We start from the raw sequence: 21,221 nt of genomic DNA, 5'->3' as shown, positions 1-21,221 counted from the left end.
ACCGCAATGACTCCTGGGAAGACCCGATTTACTTTTGTTGTGTGACCCTTCGTGGAACGCTCAGGTCACCTCGTTCATGACGTTCCCGTAAAGATGCTGTTTTCATCGGAAATTAAATAAGCGCGTTTTTTTTTTTCTTTGATTAATGTAATAGCGAGATCTCCTCCTCCAACCACAGATGAGGTTCAAAAATGTATTGATCATCTGCTGGACCAACTAGATATGGAAACAGACATGCTGCAAACAAGAGAAACGGCTGAGGAAAATAGCCATGCACAGTCACATTTACTGCAAGTAAAACATATAGATCTATAGAAATTGGGCCTTTGGGGAAAATGAAAATAATGGGAATTATTGCAAGAGTAAAGTTTTTGAAAACACTGACAAAAGGAAGGAAGTTCTTCCTATGTCAAGAAGCTCATATGTCTGAAACATAGAATATTAATTGAGTTTAACATAAAAGGAAAGAGTAAAGACCCAAGCTCAAAAAGTTTAAAAAAATTTGTCTGCATCTAAAAAATAAAAGTATATATAGAATTCAATTAGGAAATATGGATGCTTTAGCAAATGGAAAAAAAACTTTCTTAGAGACCATGCAGTAGCAGCTACCAAGGAGTTAGTCTACAACTGTTGTAACTCCTTGCAGCTACTAACTGTACTAGGTACTACTTAAGTACAGATGTCAGCTTTTACATGGCTAAATGGGAACAATGAAACTGAAATTTCTTTTCCCCAATGGCTCTGGTTATGGTGTGAACAACGTGCAGACGCCGGTTCCTTATCAGATTGACGGACAAGTTGTAGCACTTTGCGAAAGTGGGCGGGGTTTAAATACATGATCAGTGTTCAGCTTATTGCTCACAACTGCGCGTATTATTTTGCTGATTAAGGTAGAGTAAATATGATAAATTTCTCAAATGTTATTTAGTAAAAGGTCAGTTTGACAGAAATGTGATAATGTTAGGTAATTGTTGTTTAATTTAATTGTTGTTTAATTTTAAAAGTAAAATTCATTTGTTTTGTTGGAAATCAACGACCACACTCGCGCGTTCATCCATGTTTCAGGACCACGGTGCGAAAGTTGAACAGGTGCTTGTCATGTTCACTTTATGATTTGGTCAAATGTTAGACATTTTGCTCAAAGATATATATATATATATATTTATCATACCTTCAGGTTAACTTAAGTGTAGAATTCTATGCTAGGAGGGGCAACTTGTCAGTCTTGCTCTCAAAGCCAACGTGCATATCCACGCAGGGGAAAGCAAAATGGAAATCAAAATGGATTCTGGAGCTGGAGGTGCACGTGCTTCTCCCTCACCCCTCAGCCATGATGATGATTTTCTATGAAATAGTGCAATTTTTTTGTCGTTTATAGGCAACAATTTTTAACAAGTGTGATTATTCTCATGTTTTTCATTTTAAACAGAGAGACAGCTAGAGGCAAATGTTGTCACTCCTGGAAAGTGAAGATGCTTTTCATTATCAGTATGGTTTAACAGTCATAGATAATATATATTTATCTTTCCTCAGAACAAATCCTTTGATGTTAAAATGAAAAATCTTAAAGAATTATGTTTATGTACATATTGGAGCAGGTTTTTCCAACTACTGTACAAGTGCCCAAACGCATTGTTTTTGTTGCAATTTGATGGAAATTTCCAGAAAATCATTCCAGAAGAAGGGAGGTGCATTTGATATAAAATGTGGATGTCTGTGTGTGAAGTGGCATGTGTTCTTTGTTGAATTATTTGTTATTTGAAATTCATTGGGTTATAATTGCTTGTCTTTTAAACATCCCCATTTTCTTTTGCAGATTAGAGCATGCAGAAAACACAAAAATTACTCCGCGTGAAGAACAAACTTGGTCGTACTTTGTGTGTTGTACGTGAGCACTATATCAGGGAGGATGTTCCTTGTCACAGCCCACTATGTCTAGCAGGGTGTCAGAATTTAAATACTACTGGTAATATTATTATTTAGATAAAAATATTTTGCTTTATGAAATTATTTCATTCTGTATACCAGTGATGTCACAACTTTAGGGAGAACTGAAGAACAGTTTTGTGTAAAAGTGCTTTTTTGCTATATAAAATTGATTTCTGCCATTTAAGTTTCATTGTTCCCCTTTAGTCATGTAAAAGCTGACATCCATACTACAGTAGAGCAATGCCTCATTGGTCAGGTTTACACGAGAGAGAGGCCACTGCCTAGCAAATGTGGTCACATATAATCTTTAGGAAAGAATTCCTTTTTTTGCAATTTGATTTCAGTGTTTCTTTTATACATAAACTGGAACATTAAAATTTCAGTCTACTTTCTGTAATTAGAAATGTAAACGGTGTACAAGTACTAAAAGAATGGTAAGTGCAGGATAATAAACCAGTTAAATTCTTATAAATTTAGGTAAAACTAACAACTCACTAGCTCAAGATGTCATCCACTACATGGTGCCAGATGCTGATGTGGCTAGAGACTACCTAGAAATCTTGGAAATGCCAGAATTCAGAGGAATTGTTTTTATGCAGACAGTGGTCAACAATGTAAGTACTAGTAAATCCTTTAAATTATAATTATATATAATTTCTGTCAGTAGCCCCAACTAAAGCATATTTCATTTTCTTTCAATAAAAAGAATTTTGTGTTTAATGGAACATTTTATATTAAAACTATACTTTAGGACATAGGAACTGATGAACTTGAATCAGTTGAGGGTGATTTTTTTTACTAATGGTATTTTTTGCACTTGTGTTATCTAACTTTTCACAATTACTATAATTTTAGATCAAACTCTTTTCTTTCATATATTGTTATATGTGTTTTAAATGTTTGAAATTGATTCAGGTTCAGTCAGTAGGTGGAAGGCGGTGTCATCAGAGACTGAAGAATATTGTAAAAGATGGGCGTAAAGGGAGTTGCGTCTTTTACAATGAATATCAACAGTACTGTTATTGTGCCAGAGAGCCTGGGGAACCTTTGAAGAAGTGGCTGGTCAGGTAATACTTTTTTAAAAAGCATATGTGGTCTCTTTTCATGTTCTAGGAAAGTATGTAGTGACTTAAAAAACATGGGTCAAATAAGATCATATTTAGATCATTTTCATAGTATGAGGATCAATTTATCGTATATTTTTCAATCCCATTTGATAAGGTGTTTGTTTTTTGATTGAATATTATCTTTTTTGTGCTTTTGCAGTTGAGCTTTGTGGTTGAGCTAAAATCAGCTTATTGGAAGATATGCTTCCAGGGGTCGAAATGTTGCTTTCCCGCTTTCCCGAGGGAAAGCTATTGCGGGCTCGGGAAATCTATGTCAAGTCTTACTTTCCCGTCCGGTAAATCGTTGAAAATGCCCGGGAAATGCAAAAACCTCTCGGGGAAACTGCTATCAAAGGTCGCTTTCCCGAAGAACTGTTACATTTTATAAAATTCATTTACTGGCACCTAGTTGTGCTGATACAAGCCGTCAATTATTTAACCATTTCCACAACGCAAGTAAGCTAGACGTAAGCACTCACTCTGAAACTAAGGACGCACTCACGTGACAAACTAGAATTTGTAACGGGGCCTCCTTTTGGATTTCAAGAGAGTTGTCAATCAAAATCGTCCCGGGCATTTACAGTGGTATATCTGACTCGTTCCCTACCCCATTTACACAATGTTTGACATAGAAAGGATCAAGCCTGCGCAGCTAGCAGGTATAAAATAGATAGGTACAAACCTACGCAGCTTACAGAAACAAATTAATGTGCGGGAACAAAGTGAACACAGCGTCCAAGCCTACACAAATAACGGGCACCAGACAGCTTAGTACGGGGAACGAATATCAGTCAGCCAATTATGCACGATCAGCTGACGCAAAGTTCAGTTTTATGTCGGGCTCAAGTTTGACGGAGGTTGATGGTCAGAATAGGAGTCTTTTTAAGTATGAGTTCCTCAAGTGAAAAATCAAAGACGAAAGCAAGGAAAAACCAAGCAAACTCGCTTAACAAGACGCATGTAAACTTCAAGACACGATAATTAAGCAGGCGCACATGGCGACGATGAAGGTACGTCGTAAATAATAATAATGCCTAACAAGTTTCATATCTTTTGAATTGTTAATGATAAACAAGACGTTTTTACTTTTCTGTTACGTAGTAAACATAAAAGTTGCCCTACCTCATGCTCTTTGCTGATGACATATGTATTGAAAAACAAATCGGCCATATCACAGACCAAGTTTTCCTTACCCTCGAATTTTCAGCTCTTCTCAAGAGCTCCACCAGGACTAAATCTGTTTGTGAAGTGATTGATTTGTTTTTCATTGAACTCCTACCAAACTGACGAACTTTTTAAAGATGTCATGGGTTATTCTAGCCTCTATAATTAAGGACCTTATATTAGTATATTTATTCCCTTTACTTTTGAAAATGAAGTGTTTTTTACATCAAAATTTCACTGCACTTTTTCAACTTCCCCTTTTCTAATTGGTATAAAATTGCCTACTAGTAAGAAAAATCCTTAAGTTTCAAATGAAATTAATCATTGTGCACACTAGAAATAAGTCCAATAATGTTTATTGGATTGACCATGATTACATGATAATTGACGTGTCCAGAGTCAGCCTTCATAGTAAAGTATTCACATTACCATTCTAGTGAACAATTTCCAGTAAATTCTCTGTAACTGTATGTAATTGCAATAAAATCTCAATCAATCAATTACCAATAATACTTACTTTTTAGCTGCCAAAGATAGACCCATGGAGAATATAGACAGTGAAGAATATGGAGATAAAACAATTGAAAGGCTTACTGAACATTTTAGAAGGACGCTGGCTTTAAAACATACATGTGCCAGGTTGAATGGCCTCAGTTAAAAAAATCCATGCTGGAACTTTATGAAAAGGGACAGGACATAGTTGCTTTTTTTTTATTTTAAGAAGACTGCTGACTATACATTAAGATGTGTACCTTAATATTTGTGCTCTCTTGGCCATTGTGATGGTCCTTCCAGTCGGCAATGCAGATGTAGCATATCACATTAATGTTGACAAATATTCCCAGTTGTTATAACAAACACTATATTTGGATGCCATGTTAGTTTATTTTATAACAATAAACATTCATTTCTCAAAGATATGTTCTTTCCTTGGTTATTCATCATCATATTAAAATAATCTAATTTAATATCAGGGAAATCGGTTTTCATGATTTTGTTGTCAGGGAAAGCTACTTTCTTGCAGGGAAAGTAATATACAAAATCACTTTCCCGCCAGGGAAAGTATGATTTTCTAAACATTTCGACCCCTGGCTTCTTTATTTAAAGGCCACAAAGGTCATCCTAAGAAAAACTAGAAAAGCATTCTGAGAGTGCAGATCTGCAGCAAGGCAGTTCTATTCTCATTATTTATTTATTTATTTATTTATAATTAATGGATCATCACCAAATTCTAACCAATTCCAAGTTTTTGACCTACCATAAAAATTATCAAAGATCATCATAACCTTTTGAGTTAGAATGTTATCCAACAAACCAACAAAAGCAAAAAATAACTTCCATGGTTGAGGTAGTTAAAGAAATTGAGAACAGTAGAGCTTGGAATTTCGTACACGTATGCCTGACATTTTTATGTACAGACACAGATGTGTCTGTACATATTGCCATCACCTGCGTCTGTCGTCGCCGTCCCTGTCGCCGTCGATGTCGCCGTCGCCGTGCACTTTCATCGTTAACACAATAAGTGGAAGACAGTTTTACTTTTTGGCTTTATATTTACAGAACTGATGAATATTCATAAAACGCAGGTCAAGTTCGAAAATCAGCATGTTTGGGCAATTATTGTAGTATTTATGCTGTGTTTTCACTTTTTAGCATATATGCAACACTGTTAACACATTTCAAGGAAAACCGATAGGCCTGTTGTCATGAAACTCACAGGAGTAATTAATCTTACTAAAACGCAGATCAAGTTCGAAAATCGGCATGATCAGGCCACTATTTTAGTAGTTATGCTGTTTTTTTCACTTTTCAGCATATGTGCAACACTGTTAACACATTTCAAGAAAAACCGATAGACCTGTTGTCATGAAACTCACAGGAGTAATCAATCTTACTAAAACGTAGGTCAAGTTCGAAAATCAGCATAATCGGGCCATTATTTTATAAGTTATGCTGTTTTTAAACATTTCCTCAGATTCAATTCTTAGGCATGTTAACAGTCTCATTATTAACTAATAAGATTCGTAAAAGTGTTTGTTTGACATTTCCTGCATCTTTACAACATTGTTAGTTAATTATGTAAAAATGATGGTAAACTTGTTATCATGTATTGTATAATAGTGTTTCAAAAATGGAAATAAACTCATATCATTGCAGTTTGTCAGATTCATTCATTCACTATGTTCAGAAACTCAGAATGGAGGAAATAGGACATTAAACACTGTTCTATTGATATTTTTCCCATCTCATCAATTTTCTTAGTTGATCATATATAAATAGCAGTAAATTGTTAATTTTGTTATATGTTAAAAAATTGTTAAAAATGGAAAAAAACACATTTCAGGACAGTGCTGTCTTGTCTACATTTTGGCATTTTCAAGGTGTGACTTTGAAGTTCCTTTGGCCTAAAGACCTTTGCTAGGAACATTTTCTGAATATCCATGATACTAATATTTTATTATTAAAAATTGATGGTAATTATCCTGTTAAACATTATGTAATAGTGCATCAAAATTTGAAGACACCCCTATTTTGGACACTGCTCCCATGATGACCATTTAAGGAAAACCATGTCACTTACTGTTCTCAAACTTACAGGAAGAAACATGGGACTTAAATAAAGCTTCAGTGGGCAATGCAGACTATTTGGTAAATTTTTTTGGCAGTTAATCAGTTTTTTGTGAAAATTTAATTTTTCACATATTGGCATTTTCAAGGTGTGACTTAGAACCTCCACGAGCTTGAAGACCCATGCTAATCACATTTTCTGGAAATCCACGATACGGATCTTTTATTATTAAAAACTGATGGTCATTATGCTGTTAAGCATTATGTAATATTGCATTAAAATAGAAGAAAAAACAATTTTGGGTGCTGCTGCCATGATGACCATTATGGGAAAACCATGTTACTTATGATTGTCAAACTTTCAAAAAAGAAACATAGGACTAAAATGCAGCCTGAGTTGGAAAAGCAGTCTAATTGGCTTCTTTTTCTGGAAGTTATACATTTTAGTGAAATATTCATTTTTATCATGTTGGCATATTCATTGTGGGACTCGAAGCTCCCATGGACATGAAGCCAAATGGTAATCAAATTTTCTACATGTCCATGCTATTTATAGTCAATAGTCAAAAATTGGTGATAATTATTCTGTAATTTATTATGTAATGTTACATCAAAATTGACAAAAATCTTTTTGCACTGCTACTACAAACATTATGAAAAGAAAACTGTGTTACTTATTATTATTTTCAACTTACAAGTATGATTTGTAGGATTGGCATGCAGTTCAAATTAGAAAGCCAGCTCAAATGGGTTATCATTTATTATTGAATTTAAGCAGTTTTATGTGAAATTTTCTTTTTTCTCATTCTGGCATTTTCAAAGTGTGAACTTAAACTCCCATGGGCCTGAAGCCTTACGCTTGTTACACATTTCACTTACATTGTTATTACCTGTTGAGCATAATTAAAATTTGATGTTGAATTTGCAGTTAAGCATAATGTACTTTTGCATCAGAATTGACAGTAGCCTGTTTTGTGCATTGTTATTGTCTGCTTTTTGTCTGTACATTTGACAGCTTTGCTGCCTTGTTTTGTTTGTCAATTTTGGTGTCTTCAAGAAAACTGCCTCTTAACAGTTTTTCATTTCCCCTTTGACAAACTGGTGTAATGTGGGGGTGAGGAAGGGGAAGTAGTGTATCAATCACATTCAGAGATGGTTGTTAAAATTTTTAAAGTTTTTTTTTAAAGTTAAATTTTTAAATTGTTAAAGTGTAATTTTCTGCATAATGTAATGAAGTAGAATTGGATACTAGTCTGTTATTATATTATTACACATTTTCCTTTGAGTTTATAAATAGGTGCTATTTTATGGTGCATTTGGATATTTCAGAAGTACCTATGGTGCTGTTGAGTGGTACTTTAATCACCTGGCTGGAACAATGCCACTTGTCATCATAACACAGGATCCACAGGTATGAAGAAGGATGGAGAAGTATGCTGTTAATACATTTTAATATCTGTATTGTGAAAAGCACATTTGAATTAAACAGCTGAACTTATTTTCATTAGCAAACAAAGTACAATCGTGCATTTAATTTTTGTAGCCTGTGAATCCTTTATCTTGCTTCCAAAGTCTCTTGTTGTTCTTAGTAGTCAAGTTCTTAGTTCACAAGTTGGCCATTGAAATACAATGGATTTTTGATATCTTCATATTGTCCTAGATGTTGAATGAGTTTCACGTTTGCCATCTGAGATCTTTTAGGCGTTGCTGGACTTCTTAACTATTAAAGTTTTTCATAATCTTTTATTTGATGTGTGTTTTTCAATTTTGTTATTACATGTTGCGTTTCTCTCGGCTTTCCTGGGGTTCTGTGCAAGGCTACAATTTCATTGTCCTTAATTTCCAGCTTTGCGACACTTTTCACAATATCTTTCACTTTGTCCCTTACATTTTCATTTAATGTTTCCCTGAAACAGTATATCTTGACATTGATTGTCCATGAATATTGTTCATTTCTGTTGGCACGAGTGCTAACTTATACATAGAGAGTCTCCATTCATTTATTACTTTTTTTTTTAGATCTCTCACCTCTTTGTCTTTTTCTGACTGCATTTCCCTCAAAATGTGGATTCATCCCATGTGCATCCACTTGATCTTGTAGCTGTTTTCTCTCTTCACTGTGCTTTAGGTCAGATGATTTTGTGCGCTCTTCGTGGTCCCTCCTCATTTCTGCCATCATTTATTGTATCATACCTTTCACCGAACAAAAATTTACTGGTCCTACCAAACTTTTGCTGATCCTACCAAATTTTAATATCACCATTTCCCTAAATATTTAAGACTGCTAGGTGATAAAGCCTTTTTTAGTCAGCCATGATGATAATTTTTTGATAGGTCAAAAGCCTAATGAGTGTATCCTGTTGTCTGATATCTGTCCATGTTATTATTTTAACTTTGTCTTTAGCTCCTATTAGGAAGTTCAGTCTGGAGTTCTCTTTGAATTGAAGTTCCTTTACAGCTGAACTGACTGACTGAATGGTAGTAAGTACACAGCTGAACTTGCTATCATTCAGCCCTACAAAGCAGTCTCTGGTCATGGCAACAGCAAAATTCTTATAATAGCTGTGTTAGGACAATAAATGGAATTAATTGGCTCTCTATGGTTTGAAATAAAACCAAATGGTTTGTTGAAATAGTATGGGATGAAGTAAAAATGTTGTAATTTGGTTTTAAATGTACTACATGAGGTCTATATGAACATCTTATGGTAAGTTTGACCATGTTAAGATTGTACTTAAGAAAATGTCAGGTAAAATGAAACTGTAATAAATTTGCTACTCCATTTTCAGATGATAGCAGAGTATTCTGCCAAAACCATAAACATTTTCGTGATGACTATGGAAGATTATCTGTCCACTTTTTGGCCAAACCTAACGGCTGCATTAACTTTGGTGGAATCCTTGACTGCTGCTCTAAAAGAAAAGGAAGCTGAAGGTAAAGTGGTTATTAAAATAGCCTATCCAGGATTTCCCATGAAATGTAGTTTTCCTACAAAAATAAGCAGTTTCCTACTTTTCAGGAGTCTTTGCTCAACCCATCCCTGAGCTTTGATTAGATAATTTATGCCATTTTAAATAAATTATGATAGTTGGTTCTAAATGACTGTCAAGTCATTTAGACCCTCATGTTTGCCTTTACCATTTAAAAGGAAATGTTAATGCAAAGTACTTTTTTTTAGAGGTTTTATCATGTTTAGGTCTTAATTGGGAAAAAGGAGTATTTTTGCAGGATATGAAGACATTTTGTAGAGAATATGACTTTGGAACATTTTTAACATGAATAGTGTACCTTAAATCAAATGGGAATTTTTACACACTATAGATGAAGTTATCAACTTTTTTTACTGATTCTTTTAAGTTTTGTCAATATTTAATTCTAACCATATTTAGAAATTTGTAGATTATAGAAAATAAATTCCTTTCTATGGATATTGGAATTGTGGGTAAATTGAATTGTTATGAATATTGAAGATTTCATCTAAATAGGACAAGGCTATTCTGGCTACCTACCTGCTGAGGTGTTGGAGGCTGGTATTAAAGCGGGGAGGTTTGTGAGAGGTTGCCTCCAAGTCAACCGACATAACGCCCAGAATGAGGCCTTTGTACGTAGGGAAGGGTAAGAAGTTTCATATCTCCACAATGAAATGAAATATAAACCTACTTAAATTTTAAAATGATTTTTTTAAAATAACATCAAAGCATGTACTACTGACAAACAGTACTTTTGTTTCAACTTCAAAATTTTGCTAAAGAATAAAAACATGTTTTATCTTAAAGTTTTATTTCTAACAATCCCGAAGATTTAAAAACAAAATGGATTATTTTCCAGAATGGGTAGTAAAAAAGATGACCGTGAATCGGACATACTTATTTTTGGCATGACTGCCAGGAACAGGTCTATACATGGTGATATTGTTGTGGTGGAGATACTCCCCAGAAACAAGTGGAAAGGAAAATGCTTGGCCATAAAAGAGGAGGAACAAGGTAAGAGTCAGAGGGTGGCAAAATTTATATAAATAGTCTCAAGCAGATTGAAGAAGAACTATGTTTACTGAATATTTTAATTGAGGAGGTTCATTTGTTTTGGAATAGAAAGTGGTTGTTAGTTTATTGATGTTTAACACATTGTGACAGATTTAGAAACAATTTTTAACTATAGGTTTGAAGAAGGAAGAGGAGAGCAATGAGCAGCAAAGTGTGGTAATGACTACTGGTCAGGTGGTGGGCATAGAGCAGAGGAACTGGAAAGATTATGTGGCATCATTTCAGGCACAAGAACAGGTAGATTGTGTTAGTTTTATCCATATGATATAAGCAACAAACTGGTTTTCAATGGCACCATTTACAACCCTAGTTGAGGCCTAGTTGGTTGCCTGGGTAACAGATTGTTTAAGCTCCTTTTCTGTTACAGGAAGAGCAGATTTGCAAGTTGTCTTGAACAGCTAACTAGAAAGCAAAGCCCAACTGATAAGTGTGAAGTGTTCATATATGTGCACATGTGTGTTTCTGAGTGTAAAGAAAGAGAGAAATTTTTAATCCTTTGTAAATTTAATATTTCTTTTGAGCAAAATGAATCAGCATAGCTGATGTATGTTTTATTTATTTGTTAATTAAAGGATGGTTCTAACAGCCAAATGCACTCTGGGAAACATCTAGTAATCCCGTATGACTACAGAATACCCAAGATACGCATAAGTACAAGTCAAGCTGAAGCTCTGAAAGATCACAGGTAGATTATTTGCGCATAGTTTTCAGTATCCCTATAATGCATTAAAAAAAACCCCGAAAAAGTGTAATAGATAAAATTTCATAAAATAAATAAAATGTCAATGATAATTGTGATGAATTACTTTGAGAGCTTAAGATTTAGATATTAAATGTTTAAAAGAATGTACCTTTCTTGAAGGATTGTAGTGAGGATAGACTCCTGGGATTCTGACTCTCAGTATCCTAATGGACATTTTGTTAGAAAGCTTGGAAAGATTGGAGATTTAGAAACAGAAATTGCTGCACTTTTGGTTCAGAATAACATTTCAGTCGGAGCTTTTCCAGATAATCAAGTAAGAACGTTATTTAATTTAATTGATTTTTCTTATATTACTAATTACTTAAAAATGATCATTTAAAGATGCATTTTAAAGGTTTGGTAGGCATGGAAGTAAAATTATCTTTTGAGTTATAACTTTTCCACTAATACTCAATGTCAACCTCACTACGGTTGTGTATAATTTATGCCATAATAAACATTCATGCCTGGTTTTAAATGATGATGCTGACATTTAATATCTGTTGAAGAAATTGCATGTTTTAATAATTGTGAATTCGAGTCAAATGATGGTTATTTATCAAATCAATTTTTCTATGGTTTGAAATTGCAATTTGTATTAAGTTAATAGAATTGATTTTGAAAGACTTTTTTGCCTGTTCAAAGTTAAAAGAACTGCCCAGCAACTCTCCTGAGAACCCATGGTGTATGACTGAGGCAGAGATATCAAGGAGAAGAGACCTGAGGACCACACACCTTGTATTCAGTATTGACCCCAAAGGCTGTGAAGATGTTGATGATACATTATCTGTGAGGTGAAGACAACATGTTTGATTCTCAATAGGTCCAAACTTTTCTGATTGTTTAGCAAATATGAAAGAAATTTGTTTGGTTTAAGGTTTATTTGAAACCTTTTTTTAATGTGAGGATAATATGCACCATTTCTTGAAATTCATATTTTATAAAATCTTTTTGAAAAAAGGATTACTCTTGTAGTTGATATCAATGGAGTGTTGTTTTGATTTATTAATTAAATAGAGCCTGATGCTTCTTTAGAACTCTTGAGAATGGCAACATTGAGCTTGGGGTTCATATTGCTGATGTGACTCACTTTGTGAAGCCTGGTTCTCTAAATGACCTTGAGGCTCAAGCTCGCTCCACCAGTGTTTATCTTGTTGACAGGCGCTATGACATGCTGCCTGCTATACTGAGTGCTAATCTCTGTTCTCTACTGGGTAGCGTGGACAGGTGGGTTCAACTTTCCATAGAGACTTCCAATTAATTGTTGGTCTACTGCTAAAGTGTACTTTCTTATGCCACAGTTCTACAATGAGATGTTTCTTGTAAATTTATTGAGTAATCATTAGTGAAATTATTGACTTTAAGTTGAATTTTATCGCTTTGAATTATGCTGGTAACTATTATTTCCACATTCAGGTATGCAGTCAGTGTAATATGGGAGTTGAGTCCAAGTTATGAAGTATTAGATGTATGGTATGGGCGGACTGTAATAAGATCCAGCTATAAGCTTTTCTATGAGGTATTGGGGAAGTGAGTGGTCTAAGTAAAGCTATATAAATGAAAGTGAGTTTTGTTTTTTACACATTCTTGAAAATGATGACCAATAGTAAATAATTAAAAAGGCAGGTACTCTTCTTATTCACACATTTTACAAGCTGGCAGTATAGAACAACATCCACTGAAGAGAACTAAAATACAAAGTAACACAAGCGTTTTGTATCCCACATCATTGTCTTAAATGCATGTTTTTCATATACAAGATGGCTCAAGCAATTCATGATGGCGCTTCTATCAGTGAGATAGTCCAGGAAGTTCCTGAGCTCCAGGGATTAGACAATAGTGAAGTAGAGAAACGGTATTGCATTTTATTTTGCTCATAAAATGCCTGTTATAATATGTATACAATGGGAATTATTCAAAAATGCCAATTATAGCATTTATGGTCAATTAAAGCAATGAAATGAAAATTATTGTACCACCAGCGTTAGCGCTGGCGGTACACATGGTTTCGGTCCCGTCCGGATCGTTCCGCCGGCTCCGCCGGACGGCTACCGTTACCGCTTCTCCTCCTAGACGGTAAGGGCTCCCGTACCCATCTCATGGATTTAGGTCACCTATAATCTCAACTCGTTCCACGTAAAATTTGGGCTTTGTCAGTATTGGGGTCTGGGTGTGGCACTCATTACAATGCACCCTTGTCTAAAAATGGCAAAATTAAATGCTTATTATCTACCCTACGGAAGGAGTTATGGGAAAAATTTCTATAGACGGCTTTCCAAAAGTCATATGTGTAGATTTCAAATATACCCTTGGATTTGACCTTTGACCTTTACTTCAAGGTCAAATGGGCCAAAATTTTCAAAAAAATGAAATTTTTTACGAAAAAAAATTTTTTTTCCCTGTTATTCAGACATTACACAGACTTAACCAACAATATTATTGGAAAGTGTTACCCTTCAGGTCATCTTTCATCTCCATGAATTTGGGGTCAATCGGTGCATTTTCACGGGAGTAGCGGCCATAAGATACCGAAACTGAAAACTATCTCTAATTCGGGAACCGTTAATGCTAGAGACCCATTCTTTTTTGCATTTTGTAGAGCATGTAAAGCCCAACACTGGAGGTGGTCTCGGTTTTTTTGTATTCCATACGGTTTTCGAGTTACGCTGTATCAAAAAGTACATATTGGTGGTAAAAGCAAAATGTGCAGTACGGTAATGGATAATAAATTTTGAACTCTGGAAAAATTAAAACAAAAGGCTTGGCAAAGCAGACAACTTGTGTTCAAAAATGACATTATTTCATCAAATTTGAACTACTGAAACTTCAGAGCACCTCCTATTTCAAGAATTTTGACCAAAATGACATTTTCTTTATTTTAATTAATTTTTTCTGTACGAAATTTAAGGCACATTATGGTAACTCCAAAATTATAACATTTAGTCCCTTATATCTCCAAAACTGGCAGAGATAGGTCCATAGTTACTATTGAACTTGAATAGGAAGTCATATACTGGCAATCTAAATGTGACCTTGAAATTGACCTTTGACCTACTTTTCACCATGAACTGAACTTTGCAAATTTTGCTTCCCTTTTATCTCCAAAACTGGCAGAGATAGGTCCATAGTTACTATTGAACTTGAATAGGAAGTCATATACTGGCAATATAAATGTGACATTAAAATTGACCTTTGACCTACTTTTCACCATAAACTGAACTGTGCAAATTTTGCTTCCCTTTTATCTCCAAAACTGGCAGAGATAGGTCCATAGTTACTATTGAACTTGAATAGGAAGTCATATACTGGCAATCTAAATGTGACCTTAAAATTGACCTTTGACCTACTTTTCACCATGAACTGAAGTTTGCAAATTTTGCTTCCCTTTTATCTCCAAAACTGGCAGAGATAGGTCCATAGTTACTATTGAACTTGAATAGGAAGTCATATACTGGCAATCTATATGTGACCTTAAAATTGACCTTTGACCTACTTTTCACCATGAACTGAACTTTGCAAATTTTGCTTCCCTTTTATCTCCAAAACTGGCAGAGATAGGTCCATAGTTACTATTGAACTTGAATAGGAAGTCATATACTGGCAATCTAAATGTGACCTTAAAATTGACCTTTGACCTACTTTTCACCATGAACTGAACTTTGCAAATTTTGCTCTCCCTTTACCTCCAAAACTGGCAGAGATAGGTCCATAGTTACTATTGAACTTGAATAGGAAGTCATATACTGTCAATATAAATGTGACATTAAAATTGACCTTTGACCTACTTTTCACCATAAACTGAACTTTGCAAATTTTGCTTCCCTTTTATCTCCAAAACTGGCAGAGATAGGTCCATAGTTACTATTGAACTTGAATAGGAAGTCATATACTGGCAATCTAAATGTGACCTTAAAATTGACCTTTGACCTACTTTTCACCATGAACTGAAGTTTGCAAATTTTGCTTCCCTTTTATCTCCAAAACTGGCAGAGATAGGTCCATAGTTACTATTGAAGTTGAATAGGAAGTCATATACTGGCAATCTAAATGTGACCTTGAAATTGACCTTTGACCTACTTTTCACCATGAACTGAACTTTGCAAATTTTGCTTGACTTTTATCTCCAAAGTTACGCTGTATCAAGAAGTACATATTGGTGGTGAAAGCAAAATGTGCAGTACGGTAATGGATAATAAATTTTGAACTCCAGAAAAATAAAACATAAGGCTTGGCAAAGCAGACAAGTTGTGGTCAAAAATGACATTATTTCATCAAATTTGAACATCTGGAACTTCGGAGCACCTCCCATTTCAAGAATTTTGACCAAAATGACCTTTTCTTTATTTTAATTAATTTCCTCTGTAGGAAATTTATGGCACATTATGGTAACTCCAAAATTATAACATTAAGTCCCTTATATTTCCAAAACTGGCAGAGATAGGTCCATAGTTACTATTGAACTTGAATAGGAAGTCATATATTTGCAATCTCAATGTGACCTTGAAATTGACCTTTGACCTACTTTTCACCATGAACTGAACTTTGCAAATTTTGCTTCCCTTTTATCTCCAAAACTGGCAGAGATAGGTCCATAGTTTCTATTGAACTTGAATATGAAGTCATATACTGGCAATCTAAATGTGACCTTGAAATTGACCTTTGACCTACTTTTCACCATGAACTGAACTTTGCAAATTTTGCTTCCCTTTTATCTCCAAAACTGGCAGAGATAGGTCCATAGTTACTATTGAAGTTGAATAGGAAGTCATATACTGGCAATTTACTGTGACCTTGAAATTGACTTTTGACCTACCTTACGATGAACTTAACTTTGATTGTACCATTTTTAGGCATATATATTTTTTGCATATTTTGAAAATTTTTGTTGATTGCATTTTTACAGCTTGTCAAGCAGAAGACTGGTGGCTGTGACCCTTATTTTGTGTATGTGGGGGTCTATACGAATGTGCTTGCTCCAGCTGGTGGTACAATATTCGGAGGCGGTATCGCCTCTCTGATCCTCTAGTTTCTGTTGTATTTATGTCTGCAGTGTACTGCTAGAGCATTAGAGTAACTGTAGAGTTAGCACAGTGTGAGTAGTGTTACCTTTAATTATGGTAAGAAGTTTTTTTTTTTTTACCTATTGGCACTCTGCCAACAGGCTATTGTATAAGACCCCTGCACTACTCTGTATTGGTCTCACTTCATACTTCTACCAACCACTGGACAGATAGAGAAGAAAGCCCAGTGAGTTGTCTGCATGCAGTGGACTTGCATGTTACTGACTCCATCTCCAATGCCAATGGTTACAGCTACCAAACACTGCTTCCACTTACTGTTATAGTTTACTACTAATGCTCCAGCTTTACTGTGATATAAGACTCAATGTATGTCAGAAGAGGTATAATGAATTAAAAATTGAAAAATTCTGAGTATTTTTCTGCACTAGGGTGTCCAATAAAATTGTTTGAGACAAGGACATGAATTCATAATATATTGTTAAATGCACTTGCCTGAAAAAATTAATTGATACATTCACAGGATACAGGAGCTGCATTGGGCTATCGACAAGCTAATGGACATTGCCAGGCAGCTGCGGTCAAGGCGACTCCACAGTGGTGGCCTTGAACTGGAAGGGGTAGAGGTCAAAGTTCAGTTAGATGATACCAAGCAGATTGAGAAGCTCATCATGAAACAGGTAATAAAAAGTACAACAGACACTTACTCATGAAAAAACAATTGTTACTTTTGGGGCACTAATTGATAAAATAGCATGAAATTTTTTCTTGAAAGATTTAAACATGTTTTGCTAACTTTATCTCTTTGAAAAGGAATAAAACTTTTTGCTTGAAGAAAGTTACAGAAAATTTCTCATGTTTAAGATTTGAACTGTGGGAATTGATAAAGAGTCCTTGTGCCCTTTGAGCTCTCTTTACTTCAAAGCTTACATTATGATTATTTGAATTATTGCACAAATGTTTTGATTAAGTACAATTTATGTGCCTTGAACTAGCATACGTGTGTTGTTTCTGCTCTGGTATTGATGCTATTATATTATAACATTTTTATGGTATGATTGTTGCCCTTTGATTTAGCCCCTGGAGATCCATGAAACTATAGCCGAGTGCATGATCTATGCCAACCACTGGGTAGCCAAGAAAATAGTGGACAGCTTCCCAAGCCAATCTCTGGTACGTAGGGAATGTTATGCAATTTGAATATTTTGTATTTGATCTTATCTTGTTTTATGTTTTCCAGTTCAGTGAAAAATACTGTTTATTTGTCTTTCTTACTGGAAATATTTACTATGATAACAGATTCCATTTAGAGGTTGGAAATAATTCAACCACAAATACCTATTTTATATTTTAAAACAAAAATCATAGTTTTTCCTGCCTTCTATCTTAATTATTGGTTTCTTTTATTTAAGTTGAGGCACCACCCTCTCCCCAGACAAGAGGACTTTGAGAATCTGGTGAATTGTGCCAAGGCCAAGGGATTTGATGTCCAAACACACAGTAATAAAGCTCTTGCAGAATCTTTAGATAAGTGTGTGGATCCTCAGGATCCATCTGTGAATAAGGTGAGCAGATTGGTGTTGCAAAGAAATTATGCCATGTAAGTGTAATGTGTAGGCATCACATCATGTGGCCTACTCTGACATGTTATTTGGCATAGGGAATAGTAATCAGTAATATTGTGTTCAGGAGTTCAAAATTGTAAAAAAAAAAAAAAAAAAAAAAAAAAGGAAACTTGAAATGTAATCTTTATGACCATTTTTTACAAGTATTACAAAGATTCTGCATTGTTCTACAATGACATCTCTGCTACAGTAAATCAAGGGGGGAATATGTCGGAATTCTTTAAAATTAATAGAGGATGCCGTCAGGGGGATCCCCTCTCACCATATCTCTTTATTCTATGTGCCGAAATATTGGCGGCGTTTATACGAAACAATGACAATATAAAGGGTATTAATATAGGTGCAAAAGAATTAAAAATTTCATTATATGCAGATGACACTACTCTTATATTTGACGGGAGTGAAAAGTCACTGAATGAATGTATGTTTGTCTTGGATAAATTTTCGAAGATCTCCAGTCTGCATATTAATCTCTCTAAAACTGAAGTTATATGGATAGGGTCAAAGCAATACTCTAATGATATCCTCTGCCCAAAATATAGATTAGATTGGGGAAAAACTAGTTTCAAAATGCTAGGGATAGAATTTGACGTAGATTTAGGTAAGATAACGAAGCAAAATATGGAGACCAAGTTAACTTCCATGAAAAAAATATTTAATCAGTGGAGAGTAAGAAATATAACACCAATTGGTAAAATAACAGTAATAAAAACATTAGCCTTGCCGGTATTGAACCATATATTTATATCGCTCCCAAACCCAGAGGAAAAACAGATTAAAGAATTAGAAAAGTGTCTTTTTTCTTTTCTCTGGAATAATAAACCTGATAGAATTAAAAGAAATATCATTATAAGAGATTATAAAGCTGGGGGCTTGAGGATGGTAAGCGTGAGGCATTTTATAAAATCGTTAAAAATTTCATGGGCAAGAAGACTTATGTTCGAAAATAAAGAATGGAAAAATATTATATCCAAATATGTAGACACTGAAAAACTAATTACATGTGGTACAGAATACAGGGGCGGATTTAGGCGGTCTTCTGGGTCTTCCGGAAGACGGTCAGATTTTCAAGTTTATATTGTCGGGCATGTAATATTTTCTGTCGGAAGACGGTCAAAAATGGAGGATGGATCAACAAAGATAACTTGGAAGACTGTCAGAAAATATCTCTGGATCCGCACCTGGAATATATCTCAAAAATCTTGAAAAACATAAAAAATAGATTCTTGATTGATGCCTTAGCAGCCTGGAAAGAACTCTGTGGTACAGTAATGGCCAATAAAATCAAGGATTTTGGTAACATTCCACTCTTTCTAAATGAAAACATACTTATTGGAAATAAACCTGTCTTCTATACATCGTGGTATGACAAAAACATTAGATTTGTTAATGATCTACTCCTGAACTCTGGGGAGTTCTATGACTTCACTGCGTTCAGGGATATCCACGGTATTGACACAAATTTTGTTGAATACCATGGAATTATCTCAGCCATAAAAGAATGGCTTGGTGGTATTCCTGAAAAATTAAGTAAAATGGCCACTCCTTTAATTCCTGATCATATAGTGTTGCTCTCAGGTTGTTCAAAAGGCTCAAAGATTTATTATAAAACTTTAAGTAAAGTAGGTGTTCTTGAGATGTCAAAAGGTATGAATAAATGGAAGGAGTTGTTAAATTTGGAAGAAAATAAATGCCCGAAGATTTTTGAACTTCCTTTCACAATAACAAAAGATTCAAAGCTTCACTGGTTCCAATTTCGAATTAATCATAATATCCTTACCACAAATTCACTGCTTTTCAAATATAAAATGGTCGACAACAGTATATGTTCCTTTTGCAAAGGAGCTGAAGAAACAACAGAGCATTTATTCTGGAATTGTGCGGTTACCCAAAAATTATTGACCGACTTGGTAGAATATATATTATCTAATACTCAAGTTACTCTACCTGTCTCAAAAAGGAATTGCTTAGTCGGCTCTACGGGCCTCTCTCCAATTATTAATCTCATTATGTTGCAATTTAAATTTTATATTTATTTAAGATGTTCACAGGGTAAACCAACATTAGGAGGTTTGATTTCATCGCTTAGATATCTGGTGAAAACAGATAAGTCAATCTGTCAGTACAATTGAAACATAATTAAGTTATTTTCAATTTGAATATTTGGCGTTCGATGATGTAATTAACTAAAAAGTGTTATATGGCATAACATCTCTTATGTGTGAGTGTGTGAGCGAGTGTCTGTTTGTTTGTTTGTTTTTGTATTGTCATGTATTCGTGATGTATTGTGTCAATAAAAAAAAAAAAAGATTCTGCTACACTTCTGCTGACTGATAATATCTGAATTTTTATATGGACAATTCTTTAGAAAATAAGTTCAAGTTTAAAAAATATTTACAATAGCTTATTAATTCAATTTAAAAAACTCATTTGGAAAATGAGGTTTAAATCTCTACAAATAAGTTATTTTATTTTAAAAATGATAAAAAAGAATATAATTACGTGCATTTGCTTTCTTTCAGCTTCTGCGTACCTTGGCTACTCAAGCCATGTCCAATGCTCAGTATTTCTCCACTGGTTCTCTGCCCAGGGACCAGTTTTTCCATTATGGTCTGGCACTTGACAAATACACTCACTTTACTTCACCCATTAGAAGGTATGCAGATATCTTGGTAAGTATAAATGGTTTTTAGTTGAGCCATTTTTATCATGGGTCTTATGTTACTGAATTGAAAGATATGTCCCTTTAAAATGAGCGATATTTACATCATTAAGTCAAGTTGATGGTTATTGAGCAAATAAAGGTTCAAAATATGTGAACACAATGTGTTTATTAGCATTTTGGATGTGCTTTAAATTTTTCCCTCAGGTCCATAGAACACTGCTTGCTGCTCTTGGACAAGAAGATGCAAGTTGTTTGATGAGCAACAAAGATTTAGAAGAACTGGCCCATCACATCAATGATAAGCACAGAGTATGTTTTTATCTGATTCAGATATAATTGACCTTTATTTAATTTATTTCAT

At 34.5% G+C, this 21,221-nt stretch overlaps 1 protein-coding gene across 7 annotated transcripts in view; it reads left to right on the top strand.

Annotated features, from left to right (window-relative positions):
- Window positions 1–34: 34 nt before the first annotated feature.
- LOC106150447 (DIS3-like exonuclease 1) overlaps window positions 35–21,221 on the top strand; it is a 43,477-nt gene continuing 22,290 nt past the window's right edge. For 2 of the 7 annotated variants that reach the window (XM_087001788.1, XM_087001787.1), the window contains exons 1-20: window positions 35–290; window positions 1,817–1,966; window positions 2,407–2,543; window positions 2,845–2,996; window positions 8,097–8,178; window positions 9,557–9,701; window positions 10,253–10,382; window positions 10,596–10,750; window positions 10,926–11,047; window positions 11,383–11,495; window positions 11,673–11,826; window positions 12,198–12,346; window positions 12,588–12,779; window positions 12,969–13,071; window positions 13,313–13,407; window positions 17,094–17,250; window positions 17,648–17,743; window positions 17,983–18,135; window positions 20,718–20,867; window positions 21,065–21,169. In XM_087001788.1, coding sequence (XP_086857914.1) covers window positions 1,825–1,966; window positions 2,407–2,543; window positions 2,845–2,996; window positions 8,097–8,178; window positions 9,557–9,701; window positions 10,253–10,382; window positions 10,596–10,750; window positions 10,926–11,047; window positions 11,383–11,495; window positions 11,673–11,826; window positions 12,198–12,346; window positions 12,588–12,779; window positions 12,969–13,071; window positions 13,313–13,407; window positions 17,094–17,250; window positions 17,648–17,743; window positions 17,983–18,135; window positions 20,718–20,867; window positions 21,065–21,169 — 2,532 coding nt within the window. In that variant the 5' untranslated portion in view covers window positions 35–290; window positions 1,817–1,824. Of the gene's footprint in view, window positions 295–531; window positions 891–1,011; window positions 1,090–1,124; window positions 1,301–1,816; window positions 1,967–2,406; window positions 2,544–2,844; window positions 2,997–8,096; window positions 8,199–9,556; window positions 9,702–10,252; window positions 10,383–10,595; window positions 10,751–10,925; window positions 11,048–11,382; window positions 11,496–11,672; window positions 11,827–12,197; window positions 12,347–12,587; window positions 12,780–12,968; window positions 13,072–13,312; window positions 13,408–17,093; window positions 17,251–17,647; window positions 17,744–17,982; window positions 18,136–20,717; window positions 20,868–21,064; window positions 21,170–21,221 lie in introns of those variants that run through there. The other 5 variants (XM_087001790.1, XM_087001792.1, XM_087001789.1 and 2 more) reach the window with 5 other exon arrangements.

This window comes from Lingula anatina, chromosome 1 (genome assembly GCF_051362555.1).
Source record: "Lingula anatina isolate TDL-2025a chromosome 1, LinAna3.0, whole genome shotgun sequence".
NCBI classification, from domain to species: domain Eukaryota; kingdom Metazoa; phylum Brachiopoda; class Lingulata; order Lingulida; family Lingulidae; genus Lingula; species Lingula anatina.
Note: the sequence above shows the minus strand (reverse complement) of the source record. Positions and strands in the feature narration are given on the sequence as shown.